At 38.8% G+C, this 16,386-nt stretch overlaps 1 protein-coding gene across 1 annotated transcript in view; it reads left to right on the top strand.

The window, feature by feature from the left end:
• Positions 1 to 16,386, top strand: part of CNBD1 (cyclic nucleotide binding domain containing 1) — a 384,488-nt gene that overhangs the window by 43,406 nt on the left and 324,696 nt on the right. Inside the window, exon 4 of the mRNA XM_061122766.1 lies at positions 4,756 to 4,863. Within this exon, the coding sequence (XP_060978749.1) occupies positions 4,756 to 4,863 (108 nt within the window). The remainder of the gene's footprint in view (positions 1 to 4,755; positions 4,864 to 16,386) is intronic.

Below are 16,386 nucleotides of genomic sequence, written 5' to 3'. Positions count from 1 at the left end.
TTTTAACATGAATGTACATTGAATTTTGTTGAATGCTTTTTCACATCATTTGATATGGTCATGTGAGTTTTATTTTTCGTTTTGTCAGTGTGCTCTATCACATTTATTAATTTGTGAACATTGAACTAACCTTGCATCCCTGGAGTAAGTCCAACTTGATCATGGTGTATGATCCTTTTAAAATATTGTTAGATTCAGTTTGCTCATATTTTGTTGAAGGTTTTTGTATCCATATTCATTGGAGATAATAGCCTATAATTTTAGGGGGGAGCGTCTTTATCTAGTTTTGCTATCAGGGTAATAGTGGCCTCATAGAATGGGAAGTGTTCCCTTCTCTTTCTTTTTTGTTGGAATAGTTTGAGAGGGACAGGCATTAGCTTTTCTTTATATGTTTGGTAGAGTTTTGCTGTGAAGCCATTCAGTTCTGTATTTTTGTTTTCTGGAACTTTTTCAATTATAGATTCAGGTTCACAGCTAATGATTGATCTGTTCAGATTGTTTATTTTTTCCTGATTGAGTCTTGGAAGATTGTATGTTTCTAGAAATTTGTCCAATTTTTCCAGATTGTCCAATTTGTTGGCATGTAGTTGTTCATAATATTCTGTTACGATTTTCATATCTGTGTTATATTGGTTGTGATTTCTCCTCATTACTTATCTTGTTTATTTTGATCTTTCTGTTTTATTCTTGAAGATTCTTGCTAAATCTTAACAATTTTGTTTATCTTAAAAAGAACTCTCAGTTTCATTGATCTTTTAATTTTTATTTTTTGAGAGTGGGATCTCCACTTTATTTATTTCCTCTCTGATCTTTAATTATGGTGTATCGTGGTGTTGGTCTGCTTGGGTTCATCACCTTCTATGCTTCTGGTATCTGGATATCTATTTCCTTCTTCAGGATTTAGAAATTTCAGCCATTTTTTTTTTTTTTTTTTTTCAGATACTTCATTGATCCCCTTCTCTCTCTCTCATCTTCTTCTGGAACTGCTATTATGAAAATGTCAGTATGCTTAATGTTGTCACAGGGACCTCTTACATTTTTTTTCATAATTTTTCTTTTTGCTACTCTTATTGTATGATTTCCATTGTTCTATCTTACAGATCACTTATGTGTTCTTCTGTATAACTTAGTCTGCTATTCATTCCTTCTAGTGTATTATTTCAGCTAGTGAATTGGGTCTTTTTTTATATTTTCTAGTTCCATATTAAGCTTCTGACGGAGTATGTTGATTTTTCCCCCTAATTAAGCTACCATTTTTATTATCAATGCTTTGAATTCTTCTCTGGTAAATTGTTTATGTCTGTTTCATTTATTTTTTTCAAGTGTTTTCTCTTGTTATTTCAAATGAGGTCAGCTCCTCTGCCTTTTCATGTTTCTTAACTTTCTCTGCCCCTATGATTTCATGGGAAACAGTTGCCTCTTGTGGTCTTGAAGGATTGCTGTTAAATGGGGGCACACCTATACAGACTGCATGGACCCAGAACCTTTGGTAAAGGAGCTGGATTTACGTGGATGCAAGCTGCGGTGTCTTCAGGGTGCTCCGTCAGCTCTGACTTTGGTAGGGGATGTGGTGGGGATGGAGGTGCTCGGGGTGCAGGGGTCGGGAGGTGGGCTTTCCCCGCTTCTCAGTCACCATCACCCTCCGATGGGGGTGCCCTCTGGTCTCAAGTTGCTGGGGCGAGCCTTGTGGTTCAGGCCCCAGATGGCTCCGTTACCGTCAGTGTGTTGTCTTACCCTCTCCCTTTCACCGGACCGCTCGTCCCAGAGGAGGTCGTGGTGAAGCGAGGGGGACCTGTGCGGCCTCAAGCTGAGCGACAAGGTGTCTGCGATGTGCCGCCCGGCAGACGCCTGCAACTGCTTCTCTTGCTGCACGAGATGTGGCCTTCGGTTCCAGGCCACTTGGTCCCTCACAGCTAATCACCGGCCCAGCCTCCAGTCCCACTGTGTTAGGGCGCTACCCCACAAGCGGAGGAGAGCCCGTGTAAGCTCTGGTACACAGTGGTGGGTAAGGCGCGAGCTGCTGTCGGAGCCCTGGGCTGCTTCGAATGCACTGCTTTAGTAAGTGCAAACAGGGGTCGCTTCCACCCCACCCGGCTCTTCCCGGCACCATGGGCCTCTGCCCCCCACAGCCACATCTCTCCCTACTCATGGCCTGCCCAGGCCCTGTGCCACACTCTGCCATTGAGGGAGGAAGAATGCGTGTTTGCCTGACTAGGAATGAGATGCATGCCAGGCTGTAACCGTAGGGTTAGGTTAGGGTTAGAGTTAGCCAACTGGCTTTTGTGCATGAATGCAGTCCAGGTTTTCTGCGGCCCACCTTTTAGTTTCAGCAGTCTCCCAGTGAGCCAAGGAGGCTCCTATTTCCCATGTAGGACCTCTGGGCTGAGACACCCACACCCAGAGCGGGTGTCTCCCTCTTCCTCTGAGTCCTTTCCTGGGGCACCGTCTGACCTAATCATTTTCCTTCCCTTTCCACCTGATTAAGTCTGCATATTTCTTACAGCCTTGACTGAACAGGATTCCTTCTGCCAGTTTCTAGTTAGTGTTCAGTGAGGATTGTTCTTCGTAAACGTGTGTTTTGTGTGTGTGTTTCTTTTTTTTAAATTTATTTTTTTATTGAAGGATAATTGCTTTAGAGAATTTTGTTGTTTTCTGCCAAACCTCAACATGAGTCAGCCATAGGTGTACATATATCCCCTCCCTTTTGAACCTCTCTGCTTCACCCTCCCCACCCCACCCCTCTAGGTTGACATAGAGCCCCTGTTTGAGTTTCCTGAGACATACAGCAAATTCCTGTTGGCTGTCTATTTTACACGGTAATGTAAGTTTCCATGTTACTCTTTCCATACATCTCACCCCCACCTCCCCTCTCCCATGTCCATAAGTCTATTCTCTATGTCTGTTTCTCCATTGCTGCCCTGTAAATAAACTCTTCAGAACCCTTTTGCTAGATTCTGTATATGTGTGTTAGAATATGATATTTATCTTTCTCTATCTGACTCACTTCACTCTGTATAATAAGTTCTAGGTTCATCCACCTCGTCAGAACTGACTCCAATGCATTCCTTTTTAGGACTGAGTAATATTCCATTGTGTATATATACCACAACCTCTATCCAGTCATCTGTCGATGGGCATCTAGATTGCTTCCATGTTCTAGCTATTGTAAAGAGTGCTGCAATGAACAATGGGATATACGTGTTTTTTTCAACCCTGGTTTCCTCAGGGTGTATGCCTAGGAGTGGGATTGCTGGGTCATATGGTAGTTTGATTCTTAGTTTTTTAAGGAATCTCCATACTGTCTTCCATAATGGCTGTATTAATTTACATCACAATTCAAGACCGTTCCCCTTTCCACACTCTCTCCAGGATTTATTGTTTGTAGACTTTTTGATGATGGACATTCTGACCAGTGTGAGGTGATATCTCATTGTGGTTTTGATTTGCATTTCTCTAATAATGAGCGATGTTGAGTATCTTTTCATGTGTTTCATATATATATATTTTTGGTGTGTTTGAATGGGGAGGTAAGCTGCACATCCTCTTACTCCACAATCTTGATTGATCTAAAGCTATAGGTTTTCTCGTGTATCTTTTCTTTACCTGCGTGAAAATAGATTTTTGGTCAATGCATCGCTACAGTGTCTGAGTAGGAATGAAAATTTCTAATGTCACATAAATCACACATTGCATTATTTGAATCAATTAAGTTAAATTAAATTAAATAGGATTCTTAAAGTATCTGTTTTGTGTGAAGAATTAACATGGTATTTTACGAACTCAGGCCAAGAGAAAAAAGATGCTATAAATGTTTTAAAGTGTGGGGCTGTTATTTACATTGACAATGAAACAAGAAAATCTTGAAGACTTTTATATTCATTGTCATGAGGTAAATATTGACTAAGACGTTTGTCAATGTTCAATTTTAAGTATGATTATTTTTGATAATTATTGATACAAGCTGTCGAGATGAGCACTCAACATTCTAAAAAACTGACCAAATTTTCTTGATGTTGTCAGTTAAAAATTGAATGAAGCAGACTTTTCAGAAACAAATGTTGTTACCTAACACTGACAATTTGCTATATTTCATTAGCTCTTGTTACTCACATTTTTAAATATGTTCACTGGATTGAAACCTGACTGCAAGTGGGAATCATCTGGAGGTTGATATTTAAAATAGAGGACTACCCTGACTCCACCTTTGGAGATCTTGCTTCATCAGGAAAAGGGTCAGAAATCTACACTTTTTAAAAAACACCGCAGATGAGTCCAGCGATCTGGATTTCAGAAATGCTGAAATATTGCTCTAAAACATCTTTATTCCAATCCTAAAACAATAGGACATGATATTTTCATAAATAATTGCAAAGATTCAGATAACTATACTTTGAATAAAGTGTATGTAAACTATATATGAATCATCTTGGGGGAATTTTAATTATGTGGTATATTTTACAACCATTTTAATCAATTACAGAAATAAAAATTTTAAGAAACCTCAGCTAAAAAATTAATTCTTTGACAATTAGCGTTACCTTAAATTTGATATTCTTAAAATATTTCTCAGTGAAACACACTACAGACAATTTTTATAGTGGACATTTTTTAAGCATAAAATGTTTATGCTTCATATTTTTGTCATTTGCTTTTTTAGACTAAATAGTATAGAACTAAGTTGTATATACTGAGTTTAAAATCTTTCCTTCAGAAGTCTTATGGCACTTATAATAATTTCTCTCTCTCTCTTTTAAGCCGAACCAATATTCTATCAGCGCACAATGTGTTTATGAAGCAATATCCTAAAATATTCGTGCAGAAAAAAGTCAGACTGCCTAAACTTTTCAAAGAGGAAGAGGAAAGGTAATGACGTCTTCTTTTGAAAGCAAGCCTTTGTGTGTGTGGATGTGTGCGTGTGTGTGCAGATGCGTGTGAGTGCATGGAAGAACAAGTGGAACTCAAATACTGAGTGTTTGATCAGTTCCCAATACTCCATGTTAGGGATCAGCCAAGGAAATGGATATTGGTAAGGAAAGGTGAATTCCTACAATAATTCTGCAGGCATTTTAATTGGGTTATATGATAACTAGGACTAATAAATATGTGTAGCTCCTTGAATTTTTTTCACTAAACAGCTATCCTTATATAATAATCTTAATAAGATAAAGTACTATTAGGAATGAGGATATACTAAATGATACAGAGAAAACTAAATAAATTATAATTTTTGAGAGAATATTTCATATAACCTGAGAATAATCTAGATGTTTTTGGTTCATTTTCTAAAAATACATACTACTAAAATTATTCAAGATGATACAAATAAAAAGTAATTATGGTATGAATAAAAGAGTTGTAAAAATAACTCTTCAAAAGGATTTTTGAAGCCAAAAAAGAACAAAAGCAAAAATTAAAAACTCATAGTCTCAGTGATATGACTAGATGTTCTTTTAAGTAAAGGTACTTTCTATGCAATTTAATATTTTTGGAGTATAGAAAATGAATATAGGTTGTGTATTTGTCATGCCTGTATAACAAGATTTCACAAGAATAGCATAGACAAGAAATATCAGCTTTTAGTTATGCCTATTGGGCTTCCCTGGTAGCTCAGCTGGTAAAGAATCTGCCTGCAATGCAGGAGACCCCAGTTAGATTCCTGGGCTGGGAGGATACCCTGGAGAAAGGGATAGGCTACCCACTCCAGTGTTCTTGGGCTTCCTTGGTGACTCAGACAGTGAAGAATCCGCATGCAACGCGGGAGAGCGGGGTTCTAAGCACAGCACATACAGGCAGGGTAATAGTGTTAGTTGCTCAGTGGTGTCTGACTGTCTGACTCTTCGCAACTCCATGAACTGTAGACTGCTAAGCTCCTCTGTCTATGGGGATTCTCTAGGCCAGAATACTGGAGTGGGTTGCCATTCTGTTCTCCAGGGGATCTTCCACACCCAGGCATTGAATCCAGGTCTCCTGCATTGCAGGCAGATTCTTTACCACCTGAGGCACCAGAGAAGTCCGCATGTAGGCATACATAAACAATAAAATCTTAGCAATAGTGTATTAGCATATTGGTACATTACAGTTAAGTTGACTTCATCTCATGAGTACAAAGAAGGTTTGTTAGAAAAGCTGTTATTAAAATTTTAAAATATTAGTAGCTCAAAGAGAAACTATATGATGATATCTGCAGATGATGAAAAGGCCTTTGATATAATTCAGTATCCATGTCTCATAGTAAAAGCAAAATCAGGCAAGTAAAAATGTGTAATGAATACAATCATGTGCCTGTTAAGAAATACAAAACGTTTCTCTCTTTTTTTTTTTTTTCATTTTTTTTTTATTATTATTATTATTTTTTTTTTGTCATACATTGATATGAATCAGCCACGTTTCTCTTTTTTTATTTGATCATGAAAAATCATCTGCTCTAAAGTAACAGTAAAATAAAATATTTTAAAATGGATTTAAAATAAATTACATAAAATATACTTAAAAACTATAAATCTTCTCTACACTTAGCTTACACTGGTCCCTTATGTAATGTGATAAACTCATATATGTCCAGTTGATAGGAAGAGAGCTGCAGTTAATTCAGAGACCATTTGGCAGGATAAAATCATTGAGGAAACAAGAATCTTAGTAGACACTAAATTCCTGCACTATTAAATTATTCATCAATAACCTTTACCTATTATCATTGTCACATTCAACACTTTATAATTCATTTAATTCACGTGTCCTGTGACAGATACAATAGCCAGACTGAAGGATGACACCTCCTTTGCTGTGGCAGCTGGTGAGAATAGTGGTGTAGGGCATTTGCTAAGCAGTGAAGTAAGACAGTCATGTGCAAGGAGAACGGAAGAAATGCTTTATGTAACCATTAAACTGACTTGGAGTGATGCTGCACTATTGAAAATAAATGGATCACATGGCAGAGACATAGGGAGACATTTCTACATGAGCAAGAAATGTGAGTGCAGGACAAGAATGAGACAAAAGGCTGTTTGGAACTGTGACCATTATCTAAACTTTTTTTTTTTTCTTTTTTGGTGGATCATCTAGACAGAAGGTAAACTTTTGGTATATTCACAGATATGGGAAATCAAATAGACACATTAAAAAAAAACAACAACACTAAATTTTGATCCAGAAGACTTGGATTTGCATTTTTATTCCACCCAATAGCAGCAACATGTCTTTGGAATTCTCTGAACATTGACTGCACTCCAGATTTTTTTACCCAGAAAAGAGGATAATATTATCCTACTTGGAGAAGGCAATGGCAGCCCACTTTGGTACTCTTGCCTGGAAAATCCCATGGACAGAGGAGCCTGGTAGGCTGCCGTTTATGGGGTCGCATAGAGTCGGACAGGACTGAAGTGACTTAGCAGCAGCAGCAGCATTATCCTACTCAGAGTTATGCATTGAAAGAATGTTTTAGTTGTACTAGCTCATTATTGAGGTTCCCTGGTGACCCAGGTGGTAAAGAATCTGCCTGCAATGCGAGAGACTTGGGCTTGACCCCTGGGTTGAGAAGATCCTTTGGAGAAGGAAATGGCTACCCAGTGCAGTATTCTTTGTCAGGAGGATCCCATGGACAGAGGAGTCTGACAGGCTGCAATCACTGATTATTACTGTGGACTGCCGATTTAAACAATAATCCCTCCACAACAAATTAATAAAAATTCACGGCATTGCTTGCTTCAAAAATTTTTAAACAACAAGAAATATATAGACTTTAATCAACAAATTTTTGCATTAGTTTATATCCAAGGAAAAAGAAGTTTAAGAAAATGATAGTAACAGAAGAAACAAAATGCCTCCGCAGAAATGTAGAAATCTATGTTAAAGATACATTTATAAAAAAATGTAATTTTTAGGGGGATGTGAATTCAGATATTTTCAAGGAGGCCTGCATTCCTGGTAATGTCTTTCTTGACTTTTATAAAAATTCCTATTTGATGCTACAGATACTTTAGGGAGACATATGTAATAAAGAAAATATTTTATATTATCTTTTGATATTAATATATTTTCTTAATAATATTACTTCTGCACTCCATGCATCATCATGGTTTCAGAGAAGGGCAAATCCTGCATTGAGAAGGAGAAAGACATAAAATGGAGGCATATGAGGAAAGTAGTGATACAGAAACAGAGGAGGTTAGTTAAGCTTGAAAAGTGTTGATCTTCATTCACTCCCATTGGAGGACAGAATGAAGCAGGGCAAAGGCTAACAGCTTTGCCAAGAGAATGCACTGGTCATAGCAAATACCCTCTTCCAACAACAGAAGAGAAGACTCTACACATGGACATCACCAGATGGTCCATACCGAAATCAGATTGATTATATTCTTTGCAGCTGAAAATGGAGAAGCTCTGTACAGTCAGCAAAAACAAGAAAAGGAACTGACTGTGGCTCAGATCATGAACTCCTTATTGCCAAATTCAGACTTAAATAGAAGAAAGTAGGGAAAACCACGAGACCATTCAGGTATGACCTAAATCAAATCCCTTATGATTACACAGTGGAAGTGAGAAATAGATTTAAGGGACCAGGTCTGATAGACAGAGTGCCTGATGAACTATGGATGCAGGTTCGTGACATTGTACAGGAGGTGGTGATCAAACTACCCCCAAGGAAAAAAAATGCAACAAGGCAAAACTGTTGTCTGAGGAGGCCTTACAAATAATTGAGAAAAGAAGAGAAGCAAAAGGCAAAGGAGAAAAGCAAAGATATACCATCTGAATGCAGAGTTCCAAAGAATAGCAAGGAGAGATAAGAAAGCCTTCCTCAGCGATCAGTGAAAAGAAATAGAGGAAAACAATAGAATGGGGAAGACCAGAGATCTCTTCAAGAAAATTGGAGATACCAAGGAAACATTTCAGGTGAAGATGGGCACAATAAAGGACAGAACTGGTATGGATCTAACAGAAGCAGACGATGTTCAAAGAGGTGGGGAGAATACACAGAAGAACTGTACAAAAAAGATTTTCATGACCCTGATAACCATGATGGTGTGATCACCCACCCAGAGCCAGACATCCTGGAGTTCAAAGTCAAGTGGGCCTTAGGGAGAATCACTACAAATAAAGCTAGTGGAGGTCATGGAACTCCAGTTGAGCTATTTCAAACCCTAAAAGATGATGCTCTGAAAGTGCTGCACTCAATGTGCCAGCAAATTTGGAAAACTCAGCAGTGGCCACAGGACCGGAAAAGGTCAGTTTTCATTCCAATCCCAAAGAAGGGCAATGCCAAAGAATGCTCAGACTACCACACAATTGTGCTCATCTCACACGATAGTAAAGTAATGCTCAAATTTCTCCAGGTTAAGCTTCAACGGTACACGAACCAAGAACTTCCAGATGTTCAAGCTGTATTTAGAAAAGGCGGAGGAACAGAGATCAAGTTGCTAACATCCTTTGGGTCTTAAAAAAAGGAAGAGACTTCCAGAAAAAACATCTGTTTCTGTTTCACTGAGTATGCTAAAGCCATCTGTGGAAAATTCTTCAAGAGATGGGAATGCCAGACCACCTTACCTGCCTCCTGAGAAACTTGTATGCAGGTCAAGCAGTAACAGTTAGAACCAAACATGAAACAACAGACTGGTTCCAAATTGGCAAAAGAGTAGGTAAAGGCTGTATATTGTCACCCTGCTTATTAAACTTATATGCAGAGTACATTATGTGAAAAGCTAGGTGGATGAATCATAAGCTGGAATCAAGTTTTCTGGAAGAAATATCAACAACCTCAGATATACAGATGATACTACTTTAATGGCAGAAAGTGAAGAGGAACTAAAGAGCCTCTTGATGAAGGTGAAAGAGAAGAGTGAAAAATCTGGCTTAAGACTCAACATTCAAAAAATTAGATCATGTCATCCATTCTCATTACTTAATGGCAAATAGATGGGGAAACAAGGAAAACCATGGCAGAATTTATTGGGCTCCAAAGTCACTGAAGATGGTGATTGCATCCATGAAATTAAAAGATGCTTGCTCCTTGGAAGAAAGGCTATGACAAACCTTGACAGCATATTAAAAAACAGAGAAACTACCTTGCCAACAAAGGTTCATATAGTAAAAGTGATGGTTTTTCCAGTAGTTATGTATGGATATGAGATTTGGACCATAAAGAAGGCTGAGTGCTGAAAAAATGTTGCATGGAATTGTGGTGTTGGAGAAGACTCTTGAGAGTCCCTTGGACTGCAAGGAGATCCAACCAGTCTTTCCTAAAGGAAATCAGTCCTGAATATTCATTGGAAGGACTGATGCTAAAGCTAAAACTCCAATACTTTGGCCACCTCATGGAAAGAACTGACTCCTGATGTTGGGAAAGATTGAAGGCAGGAGGAAAAGGGGACGACAGAGGATGAGATGGTCGGATGGCATCACCGACTCAGTGGACATGAGTTTGAGTAAGCTCTGGGAGTTGGTGATGGACAGGGAGGCCTGGCGTGCTGCAGTCTATGTGGTCGCAAAGAGCTGGACACGACTGAGCAACTGAGCTGACTGAACTGAACTTGGGACCAAAGTCTAAGTATTTAAACAAATATTCCTAGATGACTTTTGAAAATTATTGTTACAATAAGACCTAACTTGGGCTTCATTCAACATGCAGTGAGAATAATACTACAATATTTCTAGAATGAAGATGCCAAGTGATAACCAAAAGCTAAGGCTCTTCATTCCACTTGGCCTGCTTCTAGCATGTACAAGCTCCAGAAATGACCACAAACTGTGGAGGAGACAATGAGATGATAATGGCACTGACGGGCTGTCGGATCCTGGAGGGGGGAGCACAGGTTGCTGAGATAGAAATATGGATGATCCAGTGAGAAGTAGTCAGCAAGAGTGAATGATGTTCCAAAGGTTGCAATCTTCCCTCGATAGATGCCAGTCTAGGGGCCTGCGTAGACCTGCAGTCAACATGCAACGGGAACATGATGATGATCAGTTGGCAGTTCACAGGTAAGAGAAGCTTCTTCCTCAAACTATGGTCATATTGGCAACCCTAACCTCGCCCAACATATACTCAAACCAAGTTCTGAAAGGAAATGGAATAGACAGAAAATCAACATGACTGAGTCTTCATTTACTTAACAAAAACAAGGTTATTTTACCCTAACTGTTTCAAATTAATGGGACAGATACCATGTGATGGTATCAGTTAGTTCAGTCGCTCAGTCGTGTCCAACTCCTTGCGACCCCATGGACTGCAGCATGCTAGGCCTCCCTGTCCATCACCAACTCCCGAAGCTTGCCCAAACTCATGACCATTGAGTCGGTGATGCTATCCAACCATCTCATCCTCTGTCCCCTTCTTCTCCCGCCTTCAATCTTTCCCAGCATCAGGGGCTTTTCAAATGAGTCAGTTTTTTGCATCAGGGGCCAAAGTATTGGAATTTCAGCTTCAGCATCAGTCCTTCCAATGAATATTCAGGACTGATTTCCTTTAGGATGGACTTGTTGGATCTCCTTGCAGTCCAAGGAACTCTCAAGTTTTCTCCAACACCTCAGTTCAAAACCATCAATATACACATGTATATATGTATGTTTGTATATATAAGCAAATTGTGTTCTTTGTACATTGTAGGGTTTAGATAAAATTCAATCCCACCAATCTACTTAGGTATTAAAATACTAAAACTGCATCCATATAAAAGAGCCAGAGGAAAATGTCCTTTAACAGTGAGAAGCTACAGGGGTTCCTCTCTGTATGAAATATGTTATTCTAAATGTTCACATCTCAGGATAGCTGTTAAGGCACAATTAACATGGAAACTGTCATAACTTTTTTTTAGTAGAAGAGCAATTGGAAATCTAATTAGGACATTGTAAGAAGGAAATTTCAGAGTAATGATAGCAAAAAGTAACCTCATGTGAATAGATGTCTACATCATGTATCATCAGGACTGCAAATTGAAACAATAGTAAGATACCACTATACACTTATTAGAAGATCCAAAATCTAGAATGCTGACAATGCCAAATGCCAGCAAGATTGTGAAGCAAATGACTCTCGTTTATTACTGGTGAAAATGCAAACTGGTACCGGCAGTTTGGTGGTTTCTTACAAAACCCAGCCCACTCTTCCACAAAATTCAACAATCACTCTTCTTGTCATTTACCCAGAGAAGTTGAAATGTATGACACACAAAAGCTGGCACACAAATACTTATAGCAACTTTATATTCATAATTGCCAAAACCTGGAAGCAATCACGATGTCCTTCAGTAGGTGAATGGCTAAACAAACTGTGTTATATCAGGTAATGAAATATTATTTAGTGTTAAAAAAAAGAGCCACAGAGCCATGAAAAGACATGGAAGAAACTTAATTGCATTTTACTAAGTGGAAGAAGACAGTCTGTAAAGGACATGTTTAATTCCAACTGTATGATATTCTAGAATATGAAAAATTATGGCGATGGTAAAAAGTAGCAGTTGCCAGGGTTACGGGGAAGGGAGGGACGAATAGATGGAATCAGACGATTTCAATGAAAATACTCTATATGACATTATAATGGTGGTTATATATAAGTATATGCTCATCCAACCCATAGAGTTGAGGGCTCAGCACCGAGAGTGAGCCCTAATGTAAGTTATAGGTTTTGGTTGATGATGATTCAACTTAGGTTCATCAATTGTAACAAATGTAGTAGACTTGTGGAGGATGTTGATAATGTGGAAAGCTGTGCATGTGAGTAGGGTGGGGTATATATGGGACATCTCTGTGCTTTCTTCTAATTTTGTACAAACAAATAAATACAAACACATATAGGAGTTGTTTCTTTTGTGATCCAAAAAGATGTGTAGTGGAGGACTGCAGAATAAACTCTCCTTCATGGTCGTTTATTATTAAGCATTTACAGTGGTAGCATTACTTGAGTGTCAAAGACAGAGTGTTGGCATTGCTTTCAAGGCAACTTTCAATAAACTCCAAATCAGTGCTTCTCAACTTTTCATATGTGCATTAATCTCCAGGGTGTTGGGAGTGGTTGCTTTTTAAAATGCAGATTTTGATTCAGAAGGTCTAAGGTGGGGTGGAAAGAGTGTTTCTAATAAGCTGGCAGCTGCTGCTGCTCCTGGTTCATGGACCACAATTGAACTACTCAAATTTTTTTCTTTAGGAAAATGAAAAAAATTTACAGAACTGTAACTTTTTAATGGAAAAATTTAACCCTCCTTTTAAATAATTAATTTGTTCATTTATGGACTTATCTCAATTAGTTAAACTGCATTGCTGTGCATGTTCTTTGGTCATAATGTATTTGTTTTATTAAATTTATAGCAAATATCATGTTGCACTTAATATGCAGCATGTGACATATTGGAATTTCTATGGTAGATTTTTACTCAGTATATTTTAATGAAGTGCAGCCAAGTATTTGTTATCTTTAAAATTTCAATTCTAATTAAGATAGGATCAGATAAGGAAAAAACATAAGTAGATTGCTATGTTCAGAAGATTCCAAGTTTATAACTTATAACAGATTTTGACAGATTTGTAATCATAAATTGCAATATTTTGCAATATCATTTTCTCTTAGCTTGTGTTATGTAACAAACAATTGAATGACTTAAATTGGGAAGAATGAAAAGATTTTGGGAGTCTGCAAATGGTGTTCTCCCATCCCACCAGCCCCAGGAATCCACCAAGCATCCTCTCCAAGATTCCAAAGGCAGCCTGACCGGAGGAGTCTGCTGGGACCCTCCTCATGGGCTCAGAAGTCTGGATGCTCACTCAGTTGGCCAAATGACCAATCACTCCAAAAGCTTTCAGCATGTGTTTTGTACAAAAACTGATGCTTTAATTTGAACTTCAGATTCTGAAGAGACTAGGATATCACAGCTACTTGAACTGAAACTCAGAATTTCACTTCTAGATCTAAAAGCAGTAGTAACAAGTGGCTTTGATCTGGATTAAAATGATGTGGAATTTTTTAACTTGTATATTTTCTCAAACATTTAAAAACAATAATTTGGTATAGCATGTAAGCCACCCAGATGGATTATAAATTCTTTCTAAAAGCATAAGTTCAGAAAATGTTGGAAAATAAGAATATTTGGAGATAAAGCAACTGAAAACCTAGGCAAATGGATTCTAATAGATTGATTTAAAAAAATCTCTGCAAAATTGATTTTTTTTGTTTGTGACTTTCTTCTGAAAATCACAGATCTAGTTTGAGAAAATCTATTTTGTTCTCTAGCGTTGTCAAAATTACCCTTGTGCAACAGCCACATCTAAGTAGTGTTTATTTCATGCTAGCTTGGATCTGGCCTCAAGACATTTAACTATTTGGAAAATATGTATTTAACATTAGAACTGATAAAACTGTTCTTGTTATGGTTGTAAAACCCATATTTTCACTGAAGTCCTGAGATCCACTGAGTGAGATGCTCCCTGTATTTTTAAAAGTCAGAATTAGAACAATTCTGCTTCACTGCATGTGCTTGCTAAATTGTTTCAGTCATGTCCGACTTTGCCACCCCATGGACCATAGCCTGCCAAACTTCTCCATCTGTGGGATTCTCCAGGCAGGAATACTGGAGTGGGTTGCCATGCCCTCCTCCAGGGGACCTTCCTGACCCAGGGATCAAACCCAAGTCTTTTATGTCTCCTGCACTGGTAGGCAGGTTCTTTACCACTAGCATGGCATTACTGGTAAAGAACCCACCTGTTTCACTATTTTATTCTAAAAAGAAAAATAAAAAGAAAAGTAAAAATTTACACTCTTTGGAAAGAAACCTCATGGTACCTCATAAGGTTTGTTTATTTAGTCTTATTCATTTAATATACACCAAGCTGTGATCATGTGCTGAATCAGTCGAGCAGGGTCTCTGTACTTAGAAGGTGCATCTTGACGTCACAGAGAGGCCCTGAGTAAGAGGGATGAATGAAATGAAATGGGTGTCAGAGATGATTACAAGCTTGAGGGCTGGTTGTACTGAAAGAGCTTATGCTAGCCACAGATGGTGTCCTGGAAAATCAAGGCAAGCATCCCTGAGGAAGGGACGTGTAAGTTCAAAGATGACTTAAGGGTTGCCTAAAAGAAAGGAAAGAATCTCTGAGGCAGAGAGACCTGAATGTGATGTTCTTCACACTGCTGATTATCCAAGGACTCGTGGAGTTCTCCCTACTGATACTCTGCATGCCCTGCTTAGCAGCTGTGAACAGAAACCTAAAAACGGTATTGTTTCAAAACGGCCCATGTTCTCTGCCACAGATTCCAAGAAGAAAATGGTGGCTGGGAGGGGTGTGGGAGGAGAAAGAAAGCGAAAGGAAGAAAAGAAAGGGGGAAAGGAAAGAGAGACAGAGAACAAAGAAAGGAGGAAGGAAAGAGGAGGAGAGGGAAGGGAGAAATACAAGGGAGAAGCGAAGGACCATCCTGCCAGTTCAGGAGCAGTACTTTGACCTTTCAGAGAATTCTATGAAGGAAAGAGAGGGAACTTTATAGAAACCTAGCTGGTTGCTTCAGCCATGCGCTGGGATCATCCTTTGTGTCATCCTGATGTCATCCAGATTAAAGCCTTTAATATGACATAAGTGGAATACTGTATGGATTGGGGCGTTATTGTAGCAAAGTGATGGTGATTTGTAGAAATTGTTTATGTGTGCAGGATTTCCCTATGTTAAAGTGGACTGATGCAAGGAAGTTTCAAGTCTGAGTCTAAAAACAAACATCAATTATATTTACGACTACCACTGAGGAGTGATAGATTTTGCCGGAAGGAAGGACCTTTGGTTATGCTTCTTTCTTGATGATTTTTGTTAGATGTGTCTGAGAATAGGTGCTAAGAACTGAATTGCTTGGCCTCATAAAGGTATTCTAATTCGGAGTTGTGGAGCAAGTCTGGAGTGAGGAAAGGCAGACAAAAATGGGGTAAAAAAGGAGCAAGAGTGGCCAGGAAATAACTGAAGGAAGAAGGGCACTGAGTGAGGAAAACCCCCTGATCCTGGGCTGGGAGGTGAGGGCATTTAAGAAAAGAGACATGGATTAGTGGATTTCAAGTACCCTGTTTCATATGTGATCAGGCTCAATTCAGTCACTCAGCCATGTCCGGCTCTTTGTGACCCCATGGACTGCCACATACAAGGCCTCCCTGTCCGTCACCAGCTCCCGGAGCTTACTCAAACTCCTGTCCATCAAGTCAGTGATGCCATCCAACCATCTCATTCTCTGTCATCCCCTTCTCCTCCTGCCTTCAGTCTTTCCCAGCATCAGAATCTTTTCCAATGAGATAGTTCTTTGCATCAGATGGCCAAAGTCATATGTGATACAAACATCTAAGATAACCTCAGCATTTGATGAACTCTGCCATACTAACAAATGCTCGGAATACTTGGTTTAGTTTGGTTTAGTTTTGCTGAGGAAATACAGGA

This window comes from Dama dama, chromosome 21, assembly GCF_033118175.1.
Source record: "Dama dama isolate Ldn47 chromosome 21, ASM3311817v1, whole genome shotgun sequence".
Lineage (NCBI taxonomy): Eukaryota > Metazoa > Chordata > Mammalia > Artiodactyla > Cervidae > Dama > Dama dama.
Note: the sequence above shows the minus strand (reverse complement) of the source record. Positions and strands in the feature narration are given on the sequence as shown.